General features: G+C 37.3%; 1 protein-coding gene across 6 annotated transcripts in view; it reads right to left on the minus strand.

Moving 5' to 3' along the window:
• Nucleotides 1–1,164: 1,164 nt before the first annotated feature.
• Nucleotides 1,165–20,246, minus strand: part of beat-Vc (beaten path Vc) — a 55,351-nt gene continuing 36,269 nt past the window's right edge. For all 6 annotated transcript variants that reach the window (XM_018000816.2, XM_089467272.1, XM_089467279.1 and 3 more), the window contains exons 3-7: nucleotides 13,619–13,772; nucleotides 11,237–11,445; nucleotides 3,526–3,659; nucleotides 1,974–2,250; nucleotides 1,165–1,918 (exon numbers count right to left, since the gene is read on the minus strand). In XM_018000816.2, coding sequence (XP_017856305.1) covers nucleotides 1,854–1,918; nucleotides 1,974–2,250; nucleotides 3,526–3,659; nucleotides 11,237–11,445; nucleotides 13,619–13,772 — 839 coding nt within the window. In that variant the 3' untranslated portion in view covers nucleotides 1,165–1,853. The remainder of the gene's footprint in view (nucleotides 1,919–1,973; nucleotides 2,251–3,525; nucleotides 3,660–11,236; nucleotides 11,446–13,618; nucleotides 13,773–20,246) is intronic.

The raw sequence follows: 20,246 nt of genomic DNA on the forward strand, positions 1-20,246 counted from the left end.
CGTCGCGCGTTTCTGTTAGACTATTTACTGAGATTCAGGCTATTTATAGGAATTTTTGGAAGAACTGTAGAGATGGCCAATCGCTGACATAATAACGAATCTGCAATGCCCTAATAAAGTAGATATCTTCCATTAGGGAAATTACATAATATGTTTTCTCAGGTCTTCTCGTTTCTAAGGGTGCAAAATATAAAAAATAAATTTATATTTAATTATAAATATGTTGATTTATAATCTGATTTAGCATTTTCATTATTATTTTTTATTTATTTTATTTATAATCTAATTTTAAATTTTATTTATTTTTTTTTATTATAATAAAATTATCATATTATAAAGTGAAAATAAGAAAAAGAATAAATATTTGCAAAAAAAAAAAAAAAAAAAAAAAAAATTAAATATTTGGAACGTTAATAAGGGTATTGGATATTTAACGATTAAGTTTAAGTATTTTATGTGCCATTTGATTTCGCTTCATTTACACAGAACTCATTAAATGAGGTGCTTTACTTGCTATACTCACTCATGAAGTGAAATGAGTATATTAGCTTTCAGCTGAAATGAAATCCTCAGTACGTTCATCTGATAAACTTCTAAGGATTGAAAAATAGGAAATAGGAAAAACTACAATTAGAAATTTTAGAGATCTTATGACTATTTAACTTTTGAGTTGCTCTGTAGATTATGCATGCTCCAACATACCGTGAAGTCCAGATTCCTTACAAAAATTATTTATCTAATTTTGTACCATGAGCGAGTATTATGCAGTCAGTAACACCCGAAAGTAGCGCCTTTGCTTATTATGATTGTCAGCACCATATTTAACAAGATGATTCGGCTGTCTTATTAAATTATTAAAGTCTCAGCTTGAGTATGCAAATAATTAAAACTAACAAGTTTTCATTATAAATCCGGGGTCGAGTGGGTTTATTAATTTTGTTTACCTCATTATTTGTAATCAAATGTTTTGATATCGTCAAAAATTGGTTTCCAGCTAGAATGGCAGCTGAAAGCTTCGCCTTTTGGGCCAACTGAAACCAGTATTCTTCCCAAAAGTGTTCGACTAGTGCTAATGCTGTAGATAATTGGCAAATAAAAACAAATATTAGCTCGTTTAATTTAATTGCTTCAAAATTAAAATTGTTGATTTAAAATTGATTTGGTTTGCTTTTGTGTTTCCATATTTTTTCATCGTTGTTTTTATTTTATTTTTATTTTCGCTTTTTTATTTTTATTTCGTACATCGTTTAATACAAATACATTAACATTTCACATTTAATAATTATGTTTACTTTTAGTTGCAGTTGATTGTGTTTCATTTCTCGCTGTGTGCAAATACATATACACATACACATATACATACATACATATGCATCTATACATGTATGTTTCTATTATGTACTGAACGTATGTGCATTCCATATTCATTATTAATTATAATTTTATATTAGATTTACATACATACATATGTAGTGCTTGCTTTCGTTTTAGCCAACTATATCAAATTGTATTTGTTAGATTTTATCCATTTTATTTGTTATAGATTCCATTTAGTGTGCATGTGTGAGTGTGTGGCATTACATCGAGAAAAATTGCTTAGCTATGCAATTACCATATAGTTAATATATATATATGTACGCATATACATATTTCAATATATATACAAATTCAACAGTTGCCTTGTTAACTTTTCATTCTTTTCGACTTGGCGTAGTTGGGGCGCTTTAAAAAAGCCGCCCTCATCCGATTTATCGCCTTGACTGGACTTAAATTACGTTCGTTTAATGTAATCAAAACAACAAATACAGCTAATAAAATCAGGCTAAAAGAAACGCGGCCCACAGATACAGCCACTAACTCAGAGTGCAGTGCCAGCGCAGCAGGGACGTCAGGCACAGCAGCCAGACAGCAAATGTGGCTGTAAGAGCAGTATAATTCGATTACAAGCAACGCACTCTCGCTGTCTCACTCACCTGCTCGGGCACTGGCACAGGTGCCGTTCTCAGCCCGCCGCTGATTGACGCCGCTGTCCCTCAGCGCCATTATGGTTGTGCGCAGCCAGCTCTCACGCCGCAGGCTGGCCACGCCCAGTATATCGGCCACGCAGCGCAGCTCCAGCATTTCGCTCTTGCCAATGAAGCGCTGGTCATCGATATGCAGGCGCAGCTGCAGCTTGCTCGCATAGAGCGGAAAGCCCTCGGTGTTGTGGATGACTTCATTGATTTGCGGCTGCAGCTGCATCTGTGGTGCCTGTCACAAAATGGGAATAGGTTAGTGAGTGCTCCAGTTGGCACTGGCCGGCTTGCTAAATAGCCGGAACTCAATTTCAGATGGTGCCAGAAAAGGGGCTATGCTGCTTCCTCTTCTCACAGAAGCTATTCGATTTTAGTAAACAATGTGTGTACTCAATACACCAAGACTCTTCATAGTTAAAGACATTTTATTTTAGTCTTTTGAGTAGAAGTTGAGCCAAGTTAAGTTAAGACTAACTAAAAGCCTTGTAGTGCGCAAAAGTTTCAAAATTGTACCTGAAATACTGCATTAGCTTAGAAATGCGTTATCGATATAAAAGTTTGAGAAATAAAAAACCTGTACTTGAGTTGATGTACGCTCAAGAGTATAATAGAAAAGTTATAGCTGAATTTCTTATTAATAATTAACTTATAAGTTGAATATAGATTTAGGGAAAATCGAATGAGATCTAAAAAAAAAAAAACAACTTGTGTGTGTATGAGCGTATCTAAAAAAAGAGTTAAAATTTCATCTCTCTATTTTTCAAGTGCTATCTGTAATGCTATATCCACTTCTAATTTCGTTAACGTTAACTCACGTAAAAAAACTAAAGTAAAATTATTTGCTCTGTATTAATTTATATATATTTTGTTTTATCGATATATCGAAAATCGGATGCAATATATAAGAGCCTTGTACGTTGTTGCTGTACCTTGATACGTAGTCTCTAGTTACGAAGGTGTTCAAATTCTATTAGAAATGCTTTATTCACTTACAAATCTGTTATCGATATATATCGAAAATCGAAAAAAATGTTAAAAGACCATAGTATTTAGTTCTGTGTACAGCAGATAAGAGTATGAATCAAAAATCGGAACTCTGTAACTTCTGTTGTATACCAGATAGACCCCTAGAACACATACTTAAAAAGCCGGACAGACATCTCACTACTCCTAGTCGAATCATCTAGCAGCCCAGCCACGCCTCATTCTGCCCATTACATGGATACCACTTGTTTTTTCGACACTCAATAGCTTCAGGGTGTTCGAGGCACGAACCGAAACGAGACCGAAATATTGGGGCCGAGTTCTGTTCAAAAGCGAGTCTCGCATAATCAGTGTCAGTGTGGAAATTGCACTGACATTGCCACATGCCGCAAGTAATTTTTGGGCATGCAACACGGCCAATGTGGTAACCAGTTTTTGGGCCGTGTCCATAGCTATCTAGTGTGCATTTCGATTTGGCTAGCGTGCAACGGTGCGTATGAGTAATGCGTTAAAATTGTATACTTACAGTTTTGTTGTTGATATACCATGTAAGCCGCGCCGCCGGACTCGACCACTCCGAGCTGCAATTGGCCACCAGCGTATCGCGATATTTATATGTCCGTCGAACACCCGAGATCAATGGATCAAATTTAGGCAGCACTGTGAAGCAAGCAAATGAGTTGGTTAGATTTGTTTTGGCCGAGAGCTGAGAAATTGGTTTTAAAGCTGACCCAACTATGTTGTAGGAAAAGTAAATATATATATGTAGTAAATATATATATGTAGTGTTTTATTAAGTGTAATAACAGTAAAAAGGTAGACTTAAGCTATGCTACTTCTGCTCATCAATCATTCAGGCAGTCAATTATTCATTGTAGATAACTTATGATTTGAAAGCAATTGAAGTTAGTCAACTACTTCAACAACGTTCTCGACTAACGCCTACCTGATGTCCACATCACATGCTTCTAATGTCTCTAATATTTTGTGAAATCCCATAATTCCTATACACAATTTCAAAACTTTAGCCTCAATGACCGAAATTGGTATTTGCTTAACACGCAGTTAACGGCATTTATCTAATGGTCGAATTGGAATCAAAGACAGTTTGCCTCTACTATAACCGGCAGCTGGTTGTTTGCTCGGTTGGCTGTGGGTCAGCTGAGGTGTTAGTTGGTAGAGTACACCAGCGTCGAAGCACTTAGGTAATTATCAGGCAGCCAGCAGTCTCTAAATATTTGTTCAAAGTGTTAATTAATCTTTACAAATAATTGCACAGGACAAACTTTTTTGATGAAAGCAAGAATAATTTGGTTTATTTCGTTGATACACACACACACATACACAGAGATACACACAGATATACACACAGATGTATACGCACACAGAGTAGAAAACAAAGTATCCGTCACCAGAAACCAGCAACCAGCAACAACAACGACCAACTTGAGTTGAACCACAAAACACTGGGCAGAACAACAGCAACAGCAACAACAACAACAACAATAACAATAGCAGCAACAACAAAATTTTAGCTGAGTTTGAGCTATAGTCAAATGAATGCCGACTGCCGCAGCAGTTGTTGCTGTTGAAAATTTGTGAAATATGCTAAGGAGCCATAGTCAGAGCTGTAGTCGAAGCCAAAGCTGTAGCCATAACCAGGGCCTTGGACGCACCCGGAGGCATGGGAATACAAGTGAGTGAGGGTGGGCTGTGGCAGGGGCTGTGGCAGGGGCCATCAAAAGTCAGCAGCAGTCAGCAGTAGTATAAACTTTTTAATTGACTTAATACAAACCACTTTGGTGGAAAGTTTGCCTGACCCTGTTGCTACCTCTCCGGCCTGCCGCAATGCTCTGGCCTTCAGTTAACCCACCGAGTGCCCGAGTACCAAGTATTTTGGCCAAGTGCTTGCCAGCTGATGATGATTGCGAGCATGTTGTGCCGCCTTTTGGTGGCATCACATCAGATCGGAGCGGTCAATGTTGCAGGTGTACAAGGTACATATGCTTGTAAGTGGTGGAGGGGATGGTGAAGTATCGCCGGTGGTAAACAGAGCTGTGACTCGAATTGGTAAAAGGCAACACGCAGCATGCGGCATGCGGCAAATGCGAAAATTGTACGAAAACAAAGCAATCAACTCGGATAAATAAACCAAAAATGCCAAAGTACCAGTGAAACACACACACAAACAAACAACAAAGGCAACAACAACAGAAGAAACAACAATGGCAAAGGCAACTCAAAATAAACAAAAATCAAACGTAAACAAATGACAATGAGGTCTTTTGTGCTGTGAAACGTTGAATGCTCTAATGCATAAAAGTTTATATAAAATAATATAATATGCTTGTTAGATTCATGAATAAAAAATTAATTTATAATAATAATAAGTAATTATAATAAAGTAATTAAATTAGTTGTCATACAAATATTATCCGAGTGAGTTTGCGCCTTAGCAGTGCATTTTGGTTTGTGCTTACTTCTTAAGTGTAAGAGAGAGCGAGACAAATATCGCTATTGCAGAACATAGTTACGCTGAGAGAGAGAGAGAGAGCGAGATGGAGAAAAATTTCGCAGCTGCTGCACTTAGTTCACACTTTGGACTCCACAGTGCTGCTGGGTGGGAGCGAGATGGCTAGTTAGGCTCTTCTCACATGGTCGCCATGATCTTCAATGGACGAAGAGCGAAAACGCCATTTTGCCAATTTGAATCGTGACTAATTATTGGTCATGGAAATGCAATAGAAAATATCGATCAATTTATGAAAAATATATCATGTAATTTATATATTTAATAGGCAATGTTAACGCTTGAGCTTTCTACACATATATTCATAAGAACGTAAATACTCGTTTTAATATATTACACTTGATCTTAGTGGGACAGTGGCTCAAGTCTCGAATTGAAAATATCAAAAATTTATAAAGTATATCTCTTTGATACTCATTTCTGCAACAGAACTGTTACATTTAGCTCCATTATGTAACTAGTCTCTCCATCTCTGCAAGAGTATCGAAAAGCAATGAACAAAAGCCAAAATAAAGTAAGGAAATAAATGACACTATAGGCAGTTGGGGAAATTGCTTGCTGCCAGTTTGAATGCTAAACGAGACCAGAAAACCAACAACAAGAACAACAAGTACAACAATGAGTGGAGGAAGTTGGAGGGAAAACAAGCAGAGCATACAAATATACAGGTGAGGCACTTTGGGGGCTAGCCGGTGTGTCCGGTCCGGGCACCGCAAATGATGAACCCATATTAAAAACTCAAAAGTCAAAAGTGCTTGATGGACAGAGCAGGTTAGACCTTTAAGTATATATTTATATATGGGAAATCTCTATAGTAATTAGGTGTGTGTGAGAGTGCGTGTGCTTACAAAGGACACTCACACACATACTTGGATCACATCCTGAGCAAACTTTGACGAAACTTAATCAGTGGCAGCCAGTGCGACACATGGCACGCAACTAAGCGGAAAAATATTTGCCAAGCTAAAAGTTTTTACACGCGCCCCACAAAGCCATTTTAGTTTTTGTTGCTGCTATTTTTGTTGTTGTTGTGCTATCATCAAAGAGCGCTAGGTGATTGCCGTTAGAAAATCGAGACACGGCAAACACTTTTGCTGGCCGTTGTGTTGAAAGTTTTTCAGGTGGATTCGATGCTGGGCGATGGCACTTTGGTGACAGAAATTCCCAAGTTGATTGTTGGTCTGTCAACAGCTTCTCGCAGCCATTGAAACAAAAAACTGACTACAAGCCACTACGACACTACACCGAACACTGGACAACAGGGCAGAACATAGCCCAGCTCAGGGCATGGGCATTAAGTCGAAACTACGTGCTGCATCGGACATGGGAGACATTGTTTTATGCAACCAGAGCGATGCTGGGCTGAAGGGGCGTGGCCAGCTGGCTGCCTGCTGCTCTCGAAAACTTTTGTCACCAGCTCAGCTCAGCTCGTTGATGAAGTTTGATGGGCAACGTTGGCTGGTTGGCTTTTATATTTGGTAATGTTGGCTCCTCATTTTATATATGGCTTGGATTGTTCTTTTTACGGCTTCAGCTGGACTCACACACACACATACGCGCAGATATATGCTATATGCATGGCTGTTGGCATATGCCAGAAATGGCTCACAACATGCTGAAAATTCAGTCATTTCTTTTATGTTCGGGCGGTCAGTTTATGCGTCTCTCGTTGGTTATTGAAAAATATGAGCTAAATATGAGATGCTTCTTAAGAGAAAATTCTATAAGATCTCTGTCGGTTTGAGATAGTCTCATTGATGTAAAGAGCATAGCATTTGTTGTTATTTAAGTAATTGACCCCAAAAATTGATAGCTTGAGTGCTGGCCTCAGCCAGACTAGGGGCAGTGGGATAGTCACAGTTGTTTATTACATCATTGTGGATATTATTTCATCGTTCTAAATTTTGCTTTTACTTTATCTATATAAAATGCCGTTGGCTTTAAGTTTTTTTTTCCTTCTTTTCTCTCTCCAACTCGAGCCAAATCGAATATATTTAACAACTGCATCATAAAGTTACTCTTGCAAAGTTTTTGTATATTCATAGATTCTTTGGAGACGTGATTTACACTGTTTGGCCAACTCAATTTTGGGTAATCAAAATATATATATTTACGATATATATATATATATATATATATATATTTGCGATATATTTTCTTTAATACTATCATAAACTTAATTTAATATAATATTTTACATATTCGTTCTACTGTAGCTTTCAAATCCTTTAAAGTTTAAACTCTCTGAAATGCTTAGAATATGTTTATAAAATGCCTCAGATCCGAGCAAGCCCGGATATTATATTTTATTGCTAAATATTTAAAAAACTTGTTTTGTTGACTTTTCATAAGAAAGACTAAAATTGACAACGTAACTTTAATGTAATATAATATATTTCTAGTATACTTAATCATGAAATTCACAGCACTATTTAATTTTAATTAATACAGATTTTATGCTTGTATATATAACGCCATATTAATATCTTAAAACAAACCCATGATTCAATGTCAAAGGCAGCCGAAGTCAAAGGCAATGCTAAGCTCTTATATTAAGCAATACAAACAATACAAACTATTTGTTTATATCAAAATTGGTCTCTGTTCACGGTTTAATTGAAGCATGTTGAGCAGGTGAAATCAAACGAATTGTAATGGGATGATAAAGCCCGAATGGCATTGGATCTAATCTAGTCGTTGTTATTTGCATGTTGAACAAGTTAAGCGTGGCTTACTGCCATATCTAAGTACAAAAGATAAAATTCAAATTGACATGCAAATGGCATAGACGACAAACAATCTAGTGACGGAGCGAAAGAGAGGCAGAGGCAGAGGGAGAGGGAGAGGGAGAGTGCGAGTGGGAGAGAGAAGGTAACAAGAGGGAAGTATTCTTATTGGGACATCTAAAAACATCCAATTAAAGGCAAAATGCGAATTCAAATTTGATTGTTACGCGTAAACAAATGCTTAAGTGCGCATTATGCAAATCAATACTCTTCTTAAAGTAGCGTCAATAAATAAAGGAGCGCCCCATGGTGGGCGCGCCACTCGCTACGATTTGAAGTAGCAACAAATCGCTGAGCAGGAAAATTGCGACAAATAAATCATTTTGAGCCGCATTCGCATTCGCGTGCGCGTGCAACAAAAGACATAAGCAGCCCATTTTCATTTGCGCCAAATGACATTTGGGCCGGAATCAATTGATTTGAATTTCAAAGTGTGCCACCCGGCCCACCACACGGCCGTGCCGCTCAGACCCCGCTAGACCAGACCAGAGCATTGCCGCAATCGCTCCCGTTCCCATTCCCGTTCTCTTTCCCTTTGTCGTTCACGATGCTGGCCGCAACCGCAGCGGCTGCGTCATCTACGTTGCCAATCAAAGCGAGTGCGAGCTCAAAATGGCGGCCATCATTGCCCGCGGCGCTGACATTAACAAAACCGAACTACAGCAACGCCGCGACCCGGCCAAAAAAATGAGCTGCTGTCGTCTTTGTTGAGCCCTCTTCAAAATGCGAGTAAACGGTATGCTTAAGCAGAGAGGAACTTAGGTAACATAAGCTGTGAAGATATCTAAAGAGAGCTATAGAAAAGGAAATAGAGAGGAGAAAGAGTGCGATACATAAAAGGAGTGGTAAATATTAAGCGAAAGAGAGAGAGAGAGAGAGAGAGAGAATGAGACAGAGACACTGAAATAAGTAAGAGAAATAGAGAGACAGGGAGATAGAGAGTGAAGCAGAAATAGACAGTCATTTCAGTGATATCTATCAGTCGATAGTCTATCATATATATACTGAGAGAGTCAAAGTAGAACGTAAGAGAATCTGAGAAACAGAGAGACAGAGGGAGGGAGACAGTCAACTCTATCAGTCGACATGTCTATCATAGCGAGAGAGAGAGAGAGAGGAGTCAGAGTAGAAAGCAAGACAATCAAAGCAGTGTTTTCTCTCAGTCTACCAATCTATCAGAGCGAGAGAGAGATACTTAGATTAGAGTGTAAGACAGAAAGAGAAAAAGATATGAAGACAAACAGAGCTAGAAAGAGAGAGAGAGAGAGAAAGAGAAAGAGAGAAAAAGAGAAAGAGAGAAAAAGGAAGAGCTATCAGTGATATCTATTAGTCTGCCAGTCTATCAGTGAGAGAGGGAATTAGAGTAGACAGTAAGACAGATATATAAAAATAGAGTGACACAGAGAGAGAGAGAGAGAGAGAGAGAGAGAGAGAGAGAGAGAGAGAGAAACAGTCAGATTGATTATTTTAATAATGTAGCTTTATGTTGCTTCTATCTTATCTTTTATCTGTCGATATGCCGCTCTATTCTATTATATCATATTCTATTATATTCCATGTATTTCTGTATATCTTGCTTGAGTAGCTTGCTGTCTGTGTCTCACACATTTATGGCTAAAGATGTTGACATATCTGCCTCTAGGGTATCCCTCAAGTCGTTCAACACTCAACCACGATTTGTACATGTTGTCAATGTTGTTGTTGTTGTTGTTGTTGTCTGAGTTATGCTCCGTTGTCTAGTGCCTGGGTTGGGCTGGGCTGCACGTGACAACGGCCCGGCCGCCTTTTTGGAGGCAGATTATAAATTGATTCGTACAAAGCTCACAATTGAGTTGAATTTGGGCCAGTCAGGTGGGAGAGCAGTCGAGATAGGCGCTTGGCTGCTGCGCCGACTGGGCGATTGCGAGACTGAGCTCTAGATTTATTAACAATCATTACTCATACAAATGGCTGAAGCGTGTCACAATTTTGCAGCATTTATGCGGCGTCCTTTGAACTGCGCGTACGCGCCTACTCCGACTGTCGCTCTGCCGATGATAAATGAAAAGGAGTTGAGCCGCGCACCACCCACCCGCTCGCTGCTGGCACCGCTGGCGGCGAACCGTTCAAAGACCATTTATAATTTTATTAAGTGTTTTCAAAATTGCACATAATTTGTTGTCTTTGTGTGAGAAACACACACAGAGAGTGGGGCATACATACATACAGACATAGATAGGCATACATACGTACACGTATATATAAATCAAATAAGTAAACAGCAAAAATCGTACACTTAGAGAAAGTTTATATGGCTTTTTTTTTTGGTTTTCAAGTCTGGTAAGATTTGCTGTTGAGCTTATACCATCTGTATTACTATTTTTTTAAATTTTATTGGTATAAAAATTAAATTTTAGAGAAATATATGCCTAAAAAATATTTTTTTAATACAATTTATATGTAAATATATTTAATTATATTTAAATATACTTATAGGATGCAAATTTCAATCTTACATTTTATATCATTGATATTTGATCATTTGATTGGTTAGTAAATTATACAATATTATATACATACCAGATCATGTTCATATCAAGAAGTTAAGAAAAGCTTCACTTATATCGATTGTATAATATATATAATTCTTACTAACATTTTTACTTAATATTTACATTTTCAAGCTAAACTGATAAAGCTCAAATATTTTCATATTTATATTCATAATCAAATTATGATTGGCTCGAATTCTTTTAGTCTAGACTTTCTTCTATTCAACTCTTCTATTTAAATTTCTAGCTCATTTTAAAACGTTCTATGCTTTTTTCGCAGTGTAATGACGTACCTGTGCCTATGTCTGTGTCTGTGTGCATAGGACACGCAGCTGGGTCAGTGGGCTGTATATAATTTGTCTAACTTTTTTTTTTTTTTTTGGTACATACCGCCAACGGTCATATTGGCCGCTTTATCGATCAGCTCGAACTCGGGCGCATCGCCGGACACCTCGCAGCGGTACTGTCCGGACGAATGGATATTCAGCTTCTCCAGTTCCACGTTGCAGATGAATTGATTGCAATGCGACGAGCCGTCGGCAATGGTGACACCTTTGACGGGAAACCAATTTGTTGTTGGCGGCGTTAGCGGCGAGTATCTGCAAAAGCATAGAAATTGACTGAGTGTAACAGAGAGAATCATTGCGAGAGAAAGAGAAAGATAAATAGATTGAAAGAGAGAGAGAGAGAGAGAGAGAGAGAGAGAGAGAGAGAGAGAGCGAGCGAACGCCTTGGAGTTCGAGTGCTGCGCAAAAATCGTATCCATGAAATATTTATGAGCCGCATGCAAAAAGGCTCGGCTTCAACTGCATTTTGCGCCAACGTTGCGCAACTGCGGCTCAAATAAAAATCCATCGATTTGCAGCAGCGTTTCATATAAATGTATGTATAAATACATGCATACATATATATGTACGTAGATATGTTTTGTTATGTATGAATATCGCGGGCATTATGCCGCTTTCAATGGCTGCAACTGTAACTGCGGCTGTGCTTGAGGCTTAGTACCTTTCAAGAGCTTCAATTTGAAACAAACTCAAATAAAAACGGAAAACAAAAACCGTTATGCAATCAAATTCAAATGCGTTTGCCATGGCTGCACAAATTGTGCATAACTTGAAAATAAATGTGATTCTCATTGAACTATTTGGCTCCACTGAATAATTGCACACAAATAGTTTGTCTCGCTGACTTTGGTTATTTAATTTGGTTATTTAATTTGGTTATTTGTGATTAAATTTTGTAATTTCATTTATTTTTGTTGCCTTTTATTAAGTTTTCAATATATTTTTAAATTATAAATATTTCCTTTTAAATTATTGCAGATTTTGTTTTGTAAGAATATAAATATTCTTATCATTTATTATTTAATATAAGTGATTTATTTATCTGAACAAGTTTATTTTGAATAACAACTCGTTGTTATGACATACAAAGCTGTTTTCATGTAAATTAGTATACCCATGAAAAATTGGAAATCAGTGTTTAATGTTTTTCTGAAAATATATGTAACAGGCAGAAGGGGGCGTGGCAGACCACATAAAGTATATATGTTCTCCATCAGGGGATCGATGGGACTCGATTTAAACTTTTCTACTTGTTTGCCATATTCCCTAGCTTCATTAAATTCATTAATTAATTTTCTTACAAGTTTGAAGTCTAATTTATGATGTCACAGAGAAAAGAAAAATTTGAAATTATGTGCAATTATTGAAAAATGTTGCACCTCGTAAAACAACAAGCTAGAAACATTTCGGTTTTCACTACCACAAAATGTTTAAGCATAATAAATGTACGCATTTAAAATAAATGTCCAATGAATTATTCTAAGCGTGTAGCTTGCATTGTTATTTGCATTGCTTGAATTTATGTATATATGAAAATTTGCATTGTTTGAGAATAATTTCATTTGATAATGTATTTCAATAGAATTTATTTCAATTTATAATTTTAAACGATGAAAATTTGGTCTACTCAATATTATTTTGGGCCATATTGAGCTCATATTAGTTTGCAATATTTAATAGTATTCACATGTGAATTGTTGCACTAATTAATAAATTATTTCATTTATTTGGCAGACTAAAAACAATCACTCTCTCTCTCTCTCTCTTTTGGCATTTTTTTTAGCTAATGGAAATGCTTAACATGTGTTTCAACAACTTATTTTCATGTCTCTTAAATCAATAACCGAAAAATGTTTGCCTAAAAAAAAGAAAATGGCGATTTCAAAGAACGGAAACATTTTGTGCTCGATTAAGCCGAAGCATTGACCAACAATTAAGCCAGTTAAATAAAAACTGCGCTTTACACATATTTAAACGGTTGGCGTAAGCGTCGATTCGAGAGAGGTGGTCTGTGGGGGGAGGGGGGTTACCTGCGCGCCACTGCTGGCGCCCATAAAAATCCATTTCAATTAAGCATTTAAATTAGTCGCGACACTTTCAACCGATCGAGTGTGCAAGCACACTCAGCTGCTCCGGCTGTCCGCCGTCCGCCGTCCGCCATCCGCCATCCGCCGTCTCCTCCTGCTGCTGCTGTTGCCACGCAATACTATGTTGCACAGAGTGTTGCAATTTCATGACGTTTTCAATTTGCACCATAAAATCTGCATGAATGCGCCGGCACACTCGCCCAGCCATTTTATTACTTCCAGCCAGAGTCGAAAATATTTTTATGACTGTTTTTTATTTGTTTTACAGCCGCAGCAGCGGCAGGAGTAGCAGCAGCAGCAGTTACCAAAAAACGGGCCAATGGGCTCGCTCTGCTTACCTGAAAAACTCATGGCCATCCTTATACCATTTGACCGAGTTGAGGGTCCGATTGCCCATCTCATAGCTGCAAAACAGTTTGGCCTTTTGTGAGACATCGATAATGGGCGGGACGGAAAGGCTCGACAGGTGCAGCGCCTCGCTGGGCCCAACAACTGCAAAAATGACCAGAAAAGTAAATGTTAAAACTGTAAACGGTAAATGGTAAATGCGACTGTTTATCAATAAAGCTGTTGATAACGGCCGTTATCCGAAAATGTCTGAAATCCACAAACAGCAAAATAAATACAAAATTTAAGCCCTCAGATGTAAGGCGACATAAATTGTAGTTAAATATTCAGACAAATGTGATGCGACATAAATATTCCGACTTGTTTCATTGCAGACTTTTAGATGTTATACTCTTATTTATTTTCACACAACCTTTTTAATTAGTTTTCATGATGCAATGCTTGAAGCTTATGGGTGATTAGGAGTCTAAAGTTGTATATGCAACTGTGTAAATTTCACTCCTTTTATGTCTCATGTTTAGATGATAAATAAGAGCAGAGTTTGAGCAAAGAAGTTGTTTCTAATAAAATTGCATTCATATAATTCGATTATATTTCTAATCGTTTAATCAGTTAGGTGTAACTAAGACAAATGTGGAAAGTGCTCCAATTACTATGCTCGAATGAGCATAAAGCTGTTTCAAAGGAAATGAACAAGTTCTTAAACATATTTTTTTGCCAAGGTCCAAAATTCCGATATTGGAGCTACAATGATTTTTATAGGATTTATCTTTGCTTTGAAGCTCACCGTTAGAAAGGCTCGAAATAGCCAATTGCCAATTGTATAAGCATGATTATATTTGATTACAAAATTCAACTCTTAAGCTGCAATTTGAACTAAGTCAAATATTATACAGAATCAGCATATAACTTACGCCTCATGCGCCACAAATATATAGATCTCCATATAAAATAAAATATTGCATAAATATTGACACATTTTTACGCTTTGTCTTATAGCCCTTATCTATCAGTGAAAATGTCCACAGAATGTCAGTTGCCAAGATTCCTGGAGTATCTCAGTCGAACGGCAACTGATTTCATTGAGCACCCACAAACAGTTGCTTATAATACTTATATTCCTGCTTGAGTAGCAAATAATGTTGCTGAAAGTCTTTGCGTATGAACAGTTTGAAAACAAACTTGATTAACATTGAGCAGTGAATTTTTAGGTATATATTTATTTAAATTGCAATATTAATATACACTTCTCTTATTTAAAAAAAAAAAATATCTAAGTCAAGCAATGGAAATGTTTCGTCAGTCTTGCTATCTTAAGTGATGATCAATTAGACGGGCAATCTTTCATTCATTCATTCATCAGTTCAGCCATTTTCCATGGCGCTCAAATGTATGCTACACTCTTTACCATATCTGAGTTGAGAGAGCAGCATGCCAAGGCTCCCCTCATTTGTCGCATGCTGCTTGTATCTCCTACCCATTTAAATAGTGTATTTAACTGACCAAAGGGCGCACAGGTGGCAGGCAGGTGGCTTTTAATTAAGTTTCTTTTGCACTTCTTGCCAGATAATAAAAATTACTAAAATTTGACCAGAGGCAGCCAAATGTATTTGTGGCATTGTAATTATTATTGTATTCGTTGTTCTGCTTGTTGTTGCTGTCTCTCTATCTCTCTCTTTCTTTCTCTCTCTCTCTTTGTGAGTGTGTGAGTTTTTTTTTTATCTGAACTATGAACTTTTGCCTGCCGACAAAATAATTAGCGTGCTGCCATCTCGCTCGCACACGAATCTCGTTTGCCTGTTTGCCTCTCGCTCTGCCCATTGTGCAGGAGCGGAAGCAACAGTTTTTCATTTGTTTATGTGTCCGAGTTTCCGTGGCAGAGCCGGATTTAATGGTCCTGTATAGTCATGTCCACTAATTACAACAACAAACAACGAGCAACAGACAACCGACAAGAGACAACAGACAACAAACAAAAATTAACTTATGTGCCCCATAAATTAGCAACGTAATATAACTTATTCCGTTTGGCTCGGCTTAATGACATTTGCTCAGGCAGAACTTTGTGATAATTCGCTCATAAACTTTGTCCCATTATATTAAGTATAATTGATTTATTTGAGAGGCAAAAGTATTATGTGTGTATATATTTTCATACATATTTATAAACATAGATATAATTTTTAATTATGCACTTAAGCTTTGATTACAACAAATTGTGTGTTAGGCTCGGCCCTGTGTGTTGTAATAGATCAAAGTTATAGACGAAGCTTTAATAGGTATGTGAAAACAGTCTTCAGTCTTAACATGAATTCATGTAGCTGGGTCTAGATTTTTGTATACAAACTCAGAAATAAAGCTAACTATAAAATCTAGTGTATCTATGGCTTGGTTTGTAAGGCTTAGCGAACGCTATTATTTAGTCCCTGAGTCTGTAAGGGTCAGCGTTCATCTGCCTATTTTTAAAGTCCACAGAGGTATGTTTACAATCCCTGTATATATCCCAATGTTAAGCTAAAGTGTGAGTTAATTCTTGAATGCCAGATTTTTTAATTGAATAATATATGAATATACTTATGTCGGACTGAAGCCAACTTGAAGCGTGTAAGCAGTAAATAAAAGAGATTTAACATATACATGCTTCAATATTGGAATAAACCCTTTTATTTCAATTATTATGTTTGTTATAATTCCGAGAAATTTTTGTTGAGCCCGTCAAAAGGCCTGGGTTCTGGGTATTAAAGGTCTAATGCATATTAAATGAATGCTTTTTGATAACAAAAGTGAAGAACACATTCGTATTGTGAAAAGAGGGAGTATATTCGTATTATTCGTATAATCGTTAAATCGTATAGCCGCATCCGCATTCGCATCCGCATCCGCATCCGCATCCGCATTCGCATCCGCATCTGCATCTGCATCTGCATCTGTATCTGCATCTGCATCTGCATCTGCATCTGCATCTGCATCTGCATCCGCATCCACATCCGCATCCACATCCGCATCCGCATCCGCATCCGCATCCGCATCCGCATCCGCATCCGCATCCGCATCCGCATCCGCATCCGCATCCGCATCCGCATCCGCATCCGCATCCGCATCCGCATCTGTATCTGTATCTGTATCTGTATCTGTATCTGTATCTGTATCTGTATCTGTATCTGTATCTGTATCTGTATCTGTATCTGTATCTGTATCTGTATCTGTATCTGTATCTGTATCTGTATCTGTAATCTGTATCTTGTATCTGTATCTGTATCTGTATCTGATCTGTATCTGTATCTGTATATCTGTATCTGGTATCTGTATCTGTATCTGTATTGTATCTGTATCTGTATCTGTATCTGTATCGTATCTGTATCTGTATCTGTATCTGTATCTGTATCTGTATCTTGTATCTGGATCTGTATCTGTATCTGATTTCTGTATCTGTATCTGTATCTGTATCTGTATCTGCTCTGTATTGTATCTGTATCTGTATCTGTACTCTGTATCTGTATCTGTATCGTATCTGTATCTGTTATCTGTATCTGTATCTGTATCTGTATCTGTATCTGTATCTGTATCTTGTATCTGTATCTGTATCTGTATCTGTATCTGTATCTGTATCTGTATCTGTATCTGTATCTGTATTGTATCTGTATCTGTATCTGTATCTGTATCTGTATCTGTATCTGTATCTGTATCTGTATCTGTATCTGTATCTGTATCTGTATCTGTATCTGTATCTGTATCTGTATCTGTATCTGTATCTGTATCTGTATCTGTATCTGTATCTGTATCTGTATCTGTATCTGTATCTGTATCTGTATCTGTATCTGTATCTGTATCTGTATCTGTATCTGTATCTGTATCTGTATCTGTATCTGTATCTGTATCTGTATCTGTATCTGTATCTGTATCTGTATCTGTATCTGTATCTGTATCTGTATCTGTATCTGTATCTGTATCTGTATCTGTATCTGTATCTGTATCTGTATCTGTATCTGTATCTGTATCTGTATCTGTATCTGTATCTGTATCTGTATCTGTATCTGTATCTGTATCTGTATCTGTATCTGTATCTGTATCTGTATCTGTATCTGTATCTGTATCTGTATCTGTATCTGTATCTGTATCTGTATCTGTATCTGTATCTGTATCTGTATCTGTATCTGTATCTGTATCTGTATCTGTATCTGTATCTGTATCTGTATCTGTATCTGTATCTGTATCTGTATCTGTATCTGTATCTGTATCTGTATCTGTATCTGTATCTGTATCTGTATCTGTATCTGTATCTGTATCTGTATCTGTATCTGTATCTGTATCTGTATCTGTATCTGTATCTGTATCTGTATCTGTATCTGTATCTGTATCTGTATCTGTATCTGTATCTGTATCTGTATCTGTATCTGTATCTGTATCTGTATCTGTATCTGTATCTGTATCTGTATCTGTATCTGTATCTGTATCTGTATCTGTATCTGTATCTGTATCTGTATCTGTATTGTATCTGTATCTGTATCGTATCTGTATCTGTATCTGTATCTGTATCTGTATCTGTATCTGTATCTGTATCTGTATCTGTATCTGTATCTGTATGCCTCCAGCACTATTGACAATTATTCGTGTTAAAGATACTTTTGAATTTTTTTTTTTTTCTATTTTTGTAATATAAAACAAATTTGTATTCCACTTATTTTTAAGTAGGAACAGAAAATAGTTCAAATAAATACAAAAATTAATCAGATATGTAAATTAATGTGAGAGAATGTGAATTAATATTTTATTTATAAAATACATCTGTGCAAATATTTAATATTTTTTATGCAGTTTTTTTGCATATCTTTTGTGTATGTGCATAACATATTTTGTTGACAATATGGTTTGTTTGCTTGTAAAATTAAGTACGGCTGACATGTGCGATTAACTACTTAGCTTGTTGTTGTTGCTGATGCACCATTGACATGGCTTTAATATTTATGGGCCGAAAGCCGGGCTGGCTTAAAGCAATTTGCCAGCTCGAAAGTTAGCCGACAAATTGCTTCAGAGCAGACCAAAACCAAGCCGCATTACTCATAATGACGAGCAAAAAATTCGATTAGCTTAGAAAGCAATTAACATGCTAAGCACACACACACACACACTCATGCACACAAGCACACGAACACACACAGAGAACTTAACATACAGCGAAATTAAAAAGGATTTCTAGCGCAAATGACGAAGGCATTTTGTGAGCCTGGCCACAGCTATGTATACTACATGGGTTTCCGCCTAAATCTGGCTCAAGTCGTTGCCGGGCAGCTCTCGGACTCTTTCTTGGATTACCCTAGCGTAAAAAGTGCAAGGGTAGTTAAGTTGTTATGCCCAGCATATGGAAGCTGTTGAAAGTTGAGTCTTAGATAGGCAGATATTTATTTCAAGACTTGACTTTTTAAGCATAGCTCGAAAACTCTAAATTTGTAATTAGCCAAAGTGTATATAATAATCATTATTCTGATTTATCGAAATTCAAAATACCATAAAAATGACTGGAAATGTCGATATATTTTTGGTAGTCATCTTTATAAATAATTGATTCATACTAATATTCATATATGTTGTGATTTCATTCAAACTCATTTAAATAATTAATATTTATTTATGCAAATAATTAAATATATTAATATTTCTGAAGCAGTTATATCTCAATCTCATGTAAACTCAGGATATATGCTAGTCGTGCATTCTCATTAAAAGCCTTCCCATTCGTGGTTTTCTTCTTCTTTTAATGGGCGGCTCGCTGACGGATTGTTGGGTCAGTTAATATCACTCAGACATGAGACTTAGCTGTCTTGGCGACGGCCACACATACACACACACATACACGCATACGCATTGACAGTTGGCTGACCATGTGTGAGGGCGATGAGTTGGCCGAAAAGACCAGTTGGGCCATAAGATAATGAATGCGTTGACGTTCAAGCATTTAATGTGCCGAAACAATGATGAATTAGTGACGAGACAGAAATATCTCAAGCGCAAAATAATGAGCCGTTTGCTTGGCCTCCTCCTGGCCCACTCGCTCGCATTCGCTGTTACAATCATGGCCAAAAATTCACTATGCGGGCAATTTGCTTTGAATTTAGTTGATTGCCGGACGGAATTTGGCGCCATTCGAGCTCTGTGTGTCGCTCGGTCTGTGTGTGTGTGTGTGTGTGTGTGTGAGCAGCAGCATGCTTGGAATTTTCGATTAAAGAAAGCAAAGTCCGTACGAAAACATTTTGTATTTAAATTGAAACAGCAAGTGCTTGAAGCATCTCCAACTTCCTTAAATACTCAACAGCTATACTCTATCTTCCGGTCGGGTCTAGGTAACCGCTTGTAATGCTATCTACGAGGTAAATTTGTCTTTGTCATCGCCTTTGACATTGACATGTGGTTCATTTCTTTGCCCGCCCGCAGGACTCAGCCCCACAGCAGTGGGCGCTGTGTTCATTGACTTTAATGCTTCGTTGTCCTGCGCTTATACCAGTTCAAGCTCCCAGCTTCCGTCTATTGATGGGTATTTAAGCACCTGTTGCTACCCTATTAACAGTTTGGGGCCATCACGTTTCTAATTGTATCGCAAAAGGCTCTCATAGAGCAGACGGT

This window comes from Drosophila arizonae, chromosome 2, assembly GCF_054131065.1.
Source record: "Drosophila arizonae isolate 15081-1271.41 chromosome 2, UAZ_ARI_1.0, whole genome shotgun sequence".
Lineage (NCBI taxonomy): Eukaryota > Metazoa > Arthropoda > Insecta > Diptera > Drosophilidae > Drosophila > Drosophila arizonae.